We start from the raw sequence: 13,048 nt of genomic DNA, 5'->3' as shown, positions 1-13,048 counted from the left end.
TCTTCATGGCGTAACAAACCATTTTCAGTGAAGTCACTATCGGATCATTCATGAAGCCTTCCGTAAATTACAGCTGTGCTTTATGATCTTATCTAATCCAAATCTGATAATGGGATTGTGGATTAGAATAATGCAATCAATGGTAGGAAAAAATGTATATAGGGTGTTTTACAGTAACTTGCAGAACATATGTGGTCAGTTCTCATGGGTGATACATTAGCCGACCTGGATGCACCATTACATAGGATTCACTCCCTAGTTCTCCCCCGCCTTCCTATTTCCACTGTCCTCTGTCTCTGAATCCCCAGCCTAGCTGTGTGAGCATATTCAATCATTCAGCCACTTCTCACCATCCTCCTCCTTCCTCCAGTCTCTCCTCCCCCATTTCTCTTTGTTGCAGGGTGTGAGTGTTTGGTGTAGCTGCAGTGAAGGAGCTTTTTCTCAGCATCCTGTATCTCTCCATCACCAAAACAGAACAGGTAGGTACCAATTCCAGCAACCTTTACATGATAATGGTAACTAAATGCCATATATGTGACCAGCCCTGCTGACCCCCCTCCCCCCTTAGAATCTACCTTCTCTTATTTTATGTGCATCCCCTAATGCCCCACCTTAATAAGACACTCGCCATAAAATATGGAATTATAGAATCCCATCTATCAATGTATACAGAACCATAAATATTGTATAATAGTTAGTATCACTGGCAGCATGTATCCTTATTGTATCACAGTATTTCCAGTCATATCGATACAATTGTGTAGCAGATAAAACCATAAATATACAAAGAAACAATTTGCCCTCTCCACCATCATCTGTACTATACAGTGAGTGGGAAGTGTATATATAGATGTGTAGATGCCCCTTTTTTTCTTTACACTACATTATTTAATAAATGCCTTCTATATAAAAGCAAGCAATGGCCTAAAACAAAGGCAGGATGTATAGGATTGAAAAGAGGCATCCGAGCAATATACAGAATGTAACATGGAAGAGCAAGAGCTAATTTCCCCATCAGCTATGGTTCTTATTGTCACCAAAAATGGGATTGGTTCACAACAGGAAAAATAAGGAAGATCTTAGCTTTGGACAAGGTTTTCCTTCTTCCTCCAGAGGGATCTGTTTTAGATTATAAAGATACAGATGGAAAAAATATTAAAATTTGAGAGTCCGATGGAAATCCAGAAATTAAACATGATTGTGTAAGAGTTTTTTTGTAATGATTTATTTTGGTAAACACGTTACCCAGACGTTACCAGCCAAATATGGCTGAATCCGAGAAAGGAGTATGATTTGTACAATGAAAGCAATGAAACCACAATTGTTGTATTCGCAATTTGGTCCCTTCATGTTTATTTGTATGAAAGTATAAAACAAAAAAAAATCCATGAATCCTATTAATAGTCATGCAAAAATAAATATACTTTGTACATTACAAAGACAGCGGTTTCAGCTTTGCCTTTGAATCGACATTGTGGATATAGCCATGGTTTAACTTTTTTTTTTATGTAAATGTAATTTGGTGTAAAAATATATAGATCCAAATATTTACCCAACTTTCATGTACTTTTTATCTGGATGGATTGGTTTTTGGCCAGGGAGGCTCTGTGCCCACCTTACCCTGGTGCTGCTCCTGCTTTTCTATGCTTAATACACAACACACAAGTATAAGTAAGGTTTTTAAATTGGGAATTTGAGGATGAAACAAGTAATGTAATACTAATTATAATACACTTACAGAATTGATTTCCAAACCTCTGATCCCATGTCCTGTTTACAAACTATGGCCCCATTCACACGTTAAGTATTTGATCAATATTTTACATCAATATTTGTAAGCCAAAATTAGGAGTGGAACAATCAGAGGAAAAGTATTATAGAAACACGTCACCACTTCTGTATTTATCACCCACTCCTGGTTTTAGCTTACAAATACTGATGTAAAATACTGACCAAATACTGAATGTGTGAACGTGGCCTATAAGTGATGGTGATCTATTGCTATACTCATTTTTTGTGATGCTGCCCATCACCTCTTTGTTCAAAACAACACTAGGAGTCCAAAAGTAGGGCACTCACTAATTGAAAGAATGAAAGGGCCAGTGGTTACTTATGAACATTGCCTTTTGACTTTTTTGACTCAATATGCTTTATGAGCGCACCGCTCCTCAGCCTCTTGAGAGGCAGTCCAATCCTGATGACTGACAGTTTGGGTCAGTGGAATACTTGAGCTGCTGACCCAAACTGCTGTTCCATGTTGCAAGCAGAGTCAGCTTTGCCTCTACAACATTGAAGGATTTCAGCGGTATTGAAACTGGGCAGAATCAGATATCCAGCCAGCTTCAGAGCAATGCTTGCAAGTAGATCGTTCCCCACAGAGGTGGCTTGGCAGCGGGCAGTGCACAATAGCATAAAAGATCCCTCCCTTCTGGAGAACAGAGAGGATTTTTAATTAGAGGTAAAGTGCAAAGTTGCTTGTTTCAACAAACACTTTGACATTTTAACAATTTATGACATTGAGACAACTTTTTTAAACCGGGAGATTTATTAAGCAGAAATGAGTAGTGTTAATTTTATTTTTTTTAATGACAGTACTGAGTGGGTGACTGTGGGGACCCACATACTGAGTGGGGGGGAGGGAGTTTCGCATTAGGGCCATCGTATTGAGTGTGGGGCTGGCATTGGGGCCATCATACTGAGTGGGGAGTTGGCATTGGGGCCATTGTACTGAGTGTGGGGCTGGCATTAGGGCCATCGTATTGAGTGTGGGGCTGGCATTGGGGCCATCATACTGAGTGGGGAGTTGGCATTGGGGCCATTGTACTGAGTGTGGGGCTGGCATTGGGGCCATTGTACTGAGTGTGGGGCTGGCATTGGGGCCATTGTACTGAGTGTGGGGCTGGCATTGGGGCCATCGTACTGAGTGGGGAGTTGGCATTGGGGCCATCGTACTGAGTGGGGGGCTGGCATTGGGGCCATCGTACTGAGTGGGGAGCTGGCATTGGGGCCATCGTACTGAGTGGGGAGTTGGCATTGGGGCCATCGTACTGAGTGGGGAGTTGGCATTGGGGCCATCGTACTGAGTGGGGAGTTGGCATTGGGGCCATCGTACTGAGTGGGGGGCTGGCATTGAGGCCATCGTACTGAGTGGGGGGCTGGCATTGGGGCCATCATACTGAGTGTGGGGCTGGCACTGGGGCCATCGTACTGAGTGTGGGGCTGGCACTGGGGCCATCGTACTGAGTGTGGGGCTGGCACTGGGGCCATCGTATTGAGTGTGGGGCTGGCATTGGGGCCATCGTACTGAGTGGGTGGCTGGCAATGGGGCCATCATACTGAGTGTGGGGCTGGCATTGGGGCCATCATACTGAGTGTGGGACTGGCATTGGGGCCATCATACTGAGTGTGGGGCTGGCATTGGGGCCATCGTACTGAGTGTGGGGCTGCCATTGGGGCCATCATACTGAGTGGGGGGCTGGCATTGGGGCCATCATTCTGAGTGGGGGGCTGGCATTGGGGGCCATCATACGTGATTGGGGGCCATCATATGTGAGTGGGGGAGCTGGCATTGGGGCCACCATACTGTGTGGAAGGCAGGCATTGGGATCCATCATACTGAATGGGGGGCTGTGGGAGCATCATAAAGAGGGGCCATCATACTGTGTAGGGGCTGTGGGGACCATGATACTGTGTGGGGTATCCTACTGAGGTGGGTGACCATACTGAGTGGAGGAAAGTATTCACCCCCCTTGGCTTTTTACCTATTTTGTCACATTAAAACCTGTGTTTAAATATTTTTGTAATCCGATTTGTGTGTGATGCATCAGCACTAAAGAGTCTAAGTTGGTGAAGTGAATTGAGAAAAATATAGGCATAAATTAAATTTATGGGATCAAATAATTAAAAATTGGCATGTGCATATGTATTCACCGCTTAAAGTCAGTACTTTGTAGAGCCTCCTTTTGTCGTATGGACAGATACTCCAGTCTCTGCAGCTCCTTCAGGGTTACCTTTGGTCTCTGTGCTGCCTCTCTGATTAATGCCCTCCTTGCCAGGGGTGAGAGTTTTGGTGGGCGCCTTCTCTTGGCAGGTTTGTTGTGGTACCATGTTCTTTCCATTTGATAATGGATTTGATGGTGCTCCGGGGATCATCAGAGATTGAGATTTTTTTTTTTTTTTTTTTTTTTATAACCTAACCCCGACGTGTACTACAACTTTGTCCCCGACTTTTTGGAGATCTCCTTGGTCTTCATGGTGTTGTTTGGTAAGTGGTGCCTCTTGCTTCATGGTGTTGCAGCCTCTGTGGCCTTTCAGAAAAGGTAACGTGTATATAGTGACAGACATGTGACACTTAGTTTGCACACAGGTGGACGTCCTATAACTAAGCATGTGACTTATGAAGGTAATTGCTTGCACCAGACATTTTTTGGGGCTTCATAGCAAAAAGGGAGAATATATATGCACATGCCATTTTTAGTTATTTGATCCCATAAATTTAATTTATGCCTGTATTTTTCTCACTTCACCAACTTAGACTATGTCGTGTTGATGCATCACCCACAAAGCGGATTACAAAGATATTTACACACAGGTTGTAATGTAACAAATAGGTAAAAAGCCAAATGGGGTGAATACTTTTGCAAGCCACTGTAATTGCTTGGGGCTCCCCGAGCACTTAAATAGGGGTCCTAAGCTCCCATTGACTTGCATGGCCGAGAGAAATCTAATAATCAGATCCAACTCAGGCATGCTGTAATTTTTTCCATGGAGAAAAAACGGACATGTGCGTGGACACACAGAATAATATTGGTTAGAGTGTGATCCAATGTTTTGTCGCATCGCACTGGATTTAACTACTCTTAAAAATGCTGTTCACACTTTTTTTTTTTTTTTTACAATCACTTAAAACACCTCTTGCTATGTCAAATGTATAGGCTTCATGCATTCATCTGCCTAAATCGGTCTTATAGGCATTGAATAGAGCGGTAATGGGCATGTGTGATCATTCAAACGGGAGACATGTGACCCTCTGCGATCATGGATTTACCCCCTGGATAGGTTTATGGACCAACCCCTGTAACAATGCCTTTTAGAATTTCTCACTGTGGAATTATTACACTTTTAGGGATTTGATCATTTTAGATTCACTAGTAAGCAGTCATTTTAAATGTTTTTTTTTTTTTTATTAATTAGCAGTAAAATATTTTACTATTAATATTAAAAAAAAAAAAAAAAAAAAAAAAAAATCACAATCAAAATTCAATAACCTTCTTGATCCATGAAAACATATGTAGGAGACTATTCATTAACAATGGTGTAGCACCACATCAGTCTTAATGAAGAGCTCCCTGGAGTATTGTGTGCCAAATTAATTGAGGGGAGCACAGTACATGATAAATTTGACACATCTTCTGAGTGGCGTGCGTCGTGCCAGAAATGCTACTCCAGTGTGGGACTGGAATAGCATTTCTGGGGTACAAAAGTTTGTTTTTTTTAAGAAATTGTACGAGCGGTCCTGGCCACACCCTGGCTCCTTCCCAGCTCTGCCAATTTTGGCGGAGCAGTTTCAAACTGGCGTGAAATTTGAAAAAAATTACTAAATTTTATGCAACTCCGAATTGCACAAAAAAATTGCGACTTTTCAAAGCTTCGACATCAATTTTCTGGTATAAAAGCTTTGATGAATCAGATCGATATTCTTGCTTACACTGTTCTACAGCCAAATTGGTTCAGAGCTGAAACAGTTGAACTCAACAAATTTTGCGGTGCTGAAAACGAATATGATGTTTAAATTTGCTGATTGGTTCTAATATCAAGCTCCAGATGAAGTTGTAATTACTTATGGCACCTTTCATGCAGGCTTATAGAAAAATTGAGTTTTTATTATTTCATCATTGTTAGTAGCTAGTCTATTACATCATCTATTTAGACTATTGCACCTTCAGTATTCTATCATCTTAGGGTGACCAATCAAAAAACGCCAACTCAGCTCCGATGACGCAATCCTAATTACAGTTACATCACCTACTTTTATAAATGCGCTCTGTGTAAGGTATATAGTTTTAGGATTTCTTAGCATATTGACATGTATCTATATTTTTTCAGATGTCTCATTCTTGCATTAACAAAGCGGATAGTTTTTGCTACATATGCGGAGAAGTCACTTTTGCGTCACAAAAGCGAAACTTGACTACCATGATAAGGAAAGCCTACAACCTGTATTTTGGCTGCAGAATAGGAGATCAGGACAAGAGTTGGGCTCCACGCATATGCTGCAATACATGTGCATCACATCTTACCCAGTGGTTGCATGGGAAGAGGCAGTCTATGCCTTTTGCAGTCCCAATGATTTGGACAGAACCAACCGATCACACTACCAATTGTTATTTCTGCATGGTGCCCCCCATTAGGAAAGGAGTTTCAAGGAAGAAGAAGTGGACGTTACATTATCCCAACATCCCATCTGCAATACGCCCAGTACCACATACAGAAGAACTGCCGGTTCCAAAAGCACCAGAAACATTTTCAGTCGAGTCAAGTGAGGAAGAAGAGGGCGCTTGGTGTCATGAAGCAACTTCCATTCACGACCCAGACTTTCCGTCATCAACCTCAACTGAACCACACCTTATAACACAAAGTGAACTGAAGGATCTTGTTAGAGATTTAGATCTGCCCAAGAGTAAGGCTGAGCTCTTATGGTCCAGGCTAAAGAAGTGGAATCTTCTAGCGGGCGATATTAGGATTTCTTTGTTCTGCAACATATGATTAAGATCTTGTCCAATAATTCTTCAGGCAAGGTGATCTTGTGGCATGCAACAACATCAACAGTTTAATGGAAGCTCTGAAGATAAGTCAAAATCCAGAGGAATGGAGGATCTTCAACAATACGTCCAAAACAAGTCTCGCTGCATAATGGCAATGCTCTACCTTCAATTCCAGTTGGTTATGCCATCCACATGAAAGAAACCCATGAAAACATGAAACCGGTGCCTGAACTATGACCAACATTTGTGGCCCCTCTGTGGTGACTTAAAGGTGGTTGCCTTCTTATTTGGTTTCCAGAGTGGATACACAAAGTCCTACTGCTTTCTGTGAGAGGAGATAGTCGTGCAGGAGAACATCACTACAATAAAAAAGACTGGCCTCTCCGACACTCACTTCAGCCGGGTATTAAAAATGTCCTGTATCCAGGACTTGTTAACCCATGAGATTTTGTTACCACCATTGCATATGAAGTTGGGACTCATGAAGAACTTTCTAAAGGCAATGGATAAAAATGCAAAAGTATTCAAGTATCTCAATAAATTTCCAAGGTTGAGTGAAGCAAAGATAAAAGGAAGGAGTCTTTATTGGACCTCAGATTCATAAGCTTCTTCAAGATGATGAGTTTCTCCATTTGTTGTAGGGCAAGGAAAAGTCTGCATGGGTAGCATTCACAATAGTGGTAACTAATTTTTTGCGGAAACTCAAGAGCAGATAACTATGAAAAATTGGTGGAAAATCTTCTCAAAACATAAGGATCTTGGCTATATGTCCTTAAAGATTCATTTCTTACATTCTCATGTAGACTTCCTCTCCACCAAACTGCGGAGAAGTGACCGACGAGCACGGTGAGAGGTTTCACCAATATATTGCGGTTATGGAGAAAAGATACCAAGGAAAATGGAATCCATCAATGCTACAGATTACTGTTGGACATTTGTAAGAGATGATCCGATGCAGGCGTACAAGAGAAAAGCAAAAAAGAGTTGTCACTGAATGAGGACCAAATTTTGTAATTCAATTTCTGTAACTGTTTATAATTCACCATAGTGTTAAGACATGTTTTAGTTATTTTAATTGTTGCTAAGTTTCCTCTGAATAAATATCAGAAAATTGACATAACAAATTATTCTGCATCTTTATATTTGCAAAAATAGTAATGTTTCAAAGTACTGAAACGGTTATGCATTAATTATACACTGACAAGCAAAAGGGTAACAATGTTGTGAACTTTTGACTTTGAGGCTCCATATCTCACCCTTTACTACTGCTAAGCACGTGAGACTACCATCGTTTTATAGGCAATTATCTTGGCTATCTCATACATAAATGTGACTTGCAGCTATTCAGCATATGATTAGTTATGCAGATTCTTGTCATGTCACTGCATTGTTACTGTGTTGCCTATGGTGGAGGAAATATAGTTTTCTTCCTGAATACTAGAAAATACAACCTATTCCCACATTCCTTAATACCTCCGTGTGTTATTAGGTTGGTTCCCAAGCGGAAGGTCACTGGTTCGAATCAAGTAGCATACATGAAGATTTCCTAAGAAAAATGAAACAGCATCATCCAGCTCATCGATAGCTGTCTCTTGACCCAAAAAATTGCCAACCTGCATCATGTGAGCGCCATAAAAGTTAGAAGAATACGAAATGACGTCCATCCATCCATTCTAAAGCCAAGTGGTGGATGTCCAGTCAATATATTGGAGTCAACAAGTTGGCTCAAGTCTGGAATGGTGGCCCGAAAAAGGTGAAGAAGCCTCGACTTCAATATCATCATAAGAAGTGTCGGCTTGAGTTTGCAAAAAAGTATTTAAAGTGAACAGTAGAAGATAGGAAATGGGTGATTTGGAGCGAAGAGACGAAAGTCAATAGACTAGGCTCTGATGGGAGCAAATTGGTCTGGAGGAAAAAAAAAAAAAAAAAAAAGGCTAACGGATCGAGAAATTGAAGGAACTGTCAAGTTCGGTGGAGGAAGCCTGATGATATAGGGTTGCTTCACAGGCAAAGGCGTTGGATACTTGATCAGGAACGATGGTGGTCGCAATGCTGAGCTATATGTGAGTATCCTACAAGACGAGTTACTTCGTACACTCGAGTACTATGGGTATGAAAGGGAAGACAGTGTTCTAGCAGGACAAGGACCCGAAGCATACGTCGAGATTGGTGAAGAAATTGTTCAATGACAATGAAGTAGAGGTGCTGGATTGGCCCCCAGACCTCAACCCAATTGAACACTTGTGGGTAAAGTTTAATAAAAAACTGTATACATACCCAAGTGAGTTGACCAGTTTGCACCAACTATAGGAACGTGTAGAAGAAACCTGGGATCAGATTTCAGTGGAGACTTGCTTGAGTCTCATCGAGAGTGGCCCAGAAGGATTCAGGCAATGTAGAAAGCCAAAGGTGGATTTACAAAATAATCAAAAAATTTAGATTTTTAGGGGCAAAACCGTAACAATGCAGTGACATGAGAAGAATCTGCATAACTAATCATGTGCTAAATAGCTGCAAGTCAAATTTATGTATGAGATAGCCAAGATGATTGTCTGTAAAATGATGGTAGTCTCAGGTTCTAAGCAGTAGTGGATGGTAAGATATGGAGTCACAAGATCAAAACACTGTTACCCTTTTGCTCATCAATGTACGTAGCAGTCAAAGGAGAACTCTGATATCACAAACAGGAGCCAACTAAACATTTTCATTGTCAGATTTGAATTCAGAAGGTCAAAATCATTAAGAAATGGCTCATTTCATAACTGAACCTGAGAATTTCAGAAAATCTGTAGAACAGTGTAATAAAGCAATCGGATGAACAGTATTGAATCCCAAGTACAGTCCCATGAGATATTGCTCCCCTTCCTGATGAGCCTGACGCTGTAACCAACATGCTCCACAGTCAGTACAGGACGATCTTGTGCTTCTGGCCACATTCTACTAGCCACTCTCCAAGATGTTTCAAAGAATTAGCTAAAACACTGATTGCCCCTTTTACTACAAATCGATCTGACAAGGGTAATTTTGCTGGTGGATTATCTTTTGCAGAGATGGATTAACACCAGGGCTGAGCGGGTGGCTCCTGTGCTAATGGATGTCGGCATCTTAAGTGCTTCTCATTCCCATTTACTTGTCCATTGTGCAATCAGATCAAGAAAGCATTAAATCGTAAAGAGTTACTGCATTTATGTGCGGATGGTATAAAACAATATATAATGTCCTTGCGTAAATAAGCTCACATACAGAATGCAGCCACAGTGTACAGGCGGATATAGGTGACTTCAAGGTTTTCTGTGTGCTACTTCAATGGTCTAACATTTAGGGTACATGTCCTAAAACTTTCTAAAGAGCATTGTCTATAGGGCTCAGAAATGAAAGCGGTTGTCTAATTTTTTTTTTTTTTTGGGGGGGGGGGGGGGTCTTATTAGCAATGCTAAAGCATTTGTAAGTTTAAAAAAAAAACATACCGTACTTGCCTTTCATCCTCCATATAGTTTTGCTCTTCTCTTCCAGCAGGGACATCATGCGAGCACTGCAGCCAATTAGAATAACAAGTCACCACTGCAGCCAGTGATTGGCTGCATCAGTCACATGTCTGTATCAGATGTATTTATACTGGACCTCCCCTTTAGGGCCCTATTCACAGATTACAAATATAGTTAGTACTTTGCATCAGTATTTGTTACCCCAAACCAAGACTGGATTGGAAAAAGCTTCATACGGGGTTTTTTTTTTTTTGAAGCTGAAAAAAACCCTCTCACCTAGCCAAATCAGTTCTCATACTATGCACTGAGGAGGGGCAACACCCTGAAACACCATATCTACAAATTGAGATTCTGGCTTGACTTTTATCCTAAGTCATATTGCAAGACTCATTAAAGGGTCAATAATGACTTGTAGGATTGCTGCTTCCAATAGGTGGCGCTATAGAGTTCAAGTCCTGTTCCTCTTGGAAGAGACAGTTTGAATATTAATTTAAAGGAGTCATCCAGACATATATTATTGGATAGTTCATCAATATCAAATCGATGGGGGTCAGATACCCAGCACCTCAATGGATCAGCTGTTATTAGCTGCGGCCGTGGCCAGATTTAGCCATTGGACAGAGCTGAAGAACGCATTTCCGTCCAATGTGTAGTGGCCACTTCTGAGCGCTGCAGATCAGAAGAGGAGCTATTTTGTGGCTCTCAGCATTAGCCACTACACATTGGACGGAGCGGTGCTGTTCAGCTTCATCCAATACTTACATCCAGCCTGTCAAAAAACTAATAAAAGTTGATCTGTGGGGATGCCGGTTGTCGGACTCCCACCAATCCGATATTGAATAGGTCATCAATATCACATTCCTGGACAACCTCTTTATTCTGCAACATGTGCATGAGATCTAAATAGGATATATAGTTTATGGTCTATTCAGAGTAAATTCGCAGTTCATCATAAATCAGAAATTTGAGGCTTGTTTTTTGCAACTCATAGGACATTTTTCTCTTTCTAGGAACCATGAAAGGAGACACCCCTGTGAATAGCACACTGAGCATTGGACAGGCCAGGAAGCTAGTCGAGCAGCTGAAGATTGAAGCCTCCATGTGTCGCATTAAAGTATGTAAATGACAGAAGGCACCATGGTACAATCGGACCCCCTACTAAAAACAGTTAAAGGGATTCTAATCAGCAGGTTTTCATATGTAATCTGAGAGCAAACTGATGGATGGAGCTCTGATTCTAGCGATGTGTCACTAACTGGGCTGTGTTTTGCTGTTATTTCAATAAAATCAGTGTTTTATTAGCAGGAGATTATCACTACAGGACTAGGTGTCTTGTGCCTCCTTGTCCAACCATGCCCCCAGCACTGATTGGCTGCCAGTGGTGTGGGCGGGGTTATACAAAGCTCAGCATTCTGAGCTCTGCAGCAGAGAAAACTGTGATTGTATTACAACTGCTGCACCCAATAATCAAAGTGATACATCGCTGGAATCAGGGTCTCTGCACGTAGATGATGCTGCTGTCAAGATTACATAGCAAAAACCTGCTGAACTATTCCCTTTAAGGGCTGCAATAGCCAAAAATGGCCACTATCTTGTGCTCTGGTAACCCGGCACCATACACAGTTTATTTATGGCCTCTACAGGACCTGCAACAGCTGATCGAAGGTGGTGCTGGGTGATGGACTCCTAAATCTAGGTCATCAATGTCTTAAGTCCTGGACAACCCCTTTAATGGGGTTTTCTGTAATAATCTTATGTATTCTTTATATGTTGCAGATTTGTACTGGAATTTTGCACTTGATTTCAACCTTTGTATTGCAAAATGTAAAATGCACAGCTCATCCTAAAAGTTTGTAAACTAAACTGATAACTGAGCCGTCACATCGAACTTTTTTCTATACAGGTGTCAAAGGCAGCATCAGACCTGATGGCTTTCTGTGACGCTCACGCGTGCGAGGATCCACTGATCACACCGGTGCCCACATCTGAAAACCCATTCAGAGAGAAGAAATTCTTCTGTGCCCTTCTCTGATCCATCCGGCTAATGATGGAAGACCCCCGTACTACACCCTCTCTGCCAATCCCAGCAAGACCACCCTTTCTCCTCATCTTCTAAAGTCGAAGTCCTCCACTGACATCTCTTCACCATTTCAGTGGTTTTAATGTTCACCCTCTTCTTCCTCAGAATGAAGAATTACTGGATCCCAATAGAGACTTGAGAAACTTTTTTTTTTTTATTATTTGTTGGGAGATTTGGGTTCGCACAAGCAGTATTTATCTGTAAATTATACCAACAGTAATTAAATATTAGACACGTGGTTATATTGATTTGTCACCTCAATATATGCAATTGTTCAAAAGAGAAAAAAATAGAAACAGCCAATACATAAGAGCAGTCTATAGCAGGGGTCTCAAACGCGGGGGCTGCATGTGGCCCGAGGCTTCGTTGTGCTGCCCTCAGTCCCCCGAGACAATCGCCAAGGGTCCGCTGACGTCAGCGCTTCTTTTCAACTGGATGTGCATCCTCGGACGCACATTTAATTGAAATGTATTGCGGTGCAGAGACCGGCTCTCTGCACCGCAATACCAAGATCAGCCACTGGCCAATCAGAGGCCAGCAGCCGATGTCGGCGTTCCGGCGCGGCCGCACATGATGTCATTTGTAAGCGCCCCAGCTTTGGAGGAAGAGGACGCTGTTTGTTGAGGGAGCAAGGTCAGGTGAAAAGAATTTTTCTATGTGTATGTAAAGAGCAGCAGAATGAGGACATTGTTACAAGATGGGCGCGTGGCTACAAGATG

At 41.8% G+C, this 13,048-nt stretch overlaps 1 protein-coding gene across 1 annotated transcript; it reads left to right on the top strand.

Annotated features, from left to right (window-relative positions):
- The first annotated feature begins 322 nt into the window (after positions 1 to 322).
- On the top strand, positions 323 to 12,571 carry GNG3 (G protein subunit gamma 3). Its single transcript, XM_073658495.1, has 3 exons — positions 323 to 479; positions 11,260 to 11,363; positions 12,153 to 12,571. The coding sequence occupies exons 2-3, from the start codon at positions 11,265 to 11,267 to the stop codon at positions 12,279 to 12,281; spliced, it is 228 nt and encodes a 75-aa protein (XP_073514596.1). The 5' UTR covers positions 323 to 479; positions 11,260 to 11,264; the 3' UTR covers positions 12,282 to 12,571.
- Positions 12,572 to 13,048: the final 477 nt, after the last annotated feature.

The sequence above is a fragment of the Phyllobates terribilis genome, unplaced genomic scaffold (genome assembly GCF_046119375.1).
Source record: "Phyllobates terribilis strain yellow unplaced genomic scaffold, ASM4611937v1 Scaffold_13__5_contigs__length_258822181, whole genome shotgun sequence".
NCBI classification, from domain to species: domain Eukaryota; kingdom Metazoa; phylum Chordata; class Amphibia; order Anura; family Dendrobatidae; genus Phyllobates; species Phyllobates terribilis.
This window is presented reverse-complemented; position numbering and strand designations above follow the sequence as displayed.

What these genes read in the sequence shown, in the direction of transcription:
- GNG3 (XM_073658495.1), top strand. Translation starts at nt 11,265, where the DNA reads ATGAAAGGAGACACCCCTGTGAATAGCACACTGAGCATTGGACAGGCC. An exon ending in CCTCCATGTGTCGCATTAAA is followed by an intron (nt 11,364 to 12,152) that starts GTATGTAAATGA and finishes TTTTCTATACAG; the next exon opens with GTGTCAAAGGCAGCATCAGA.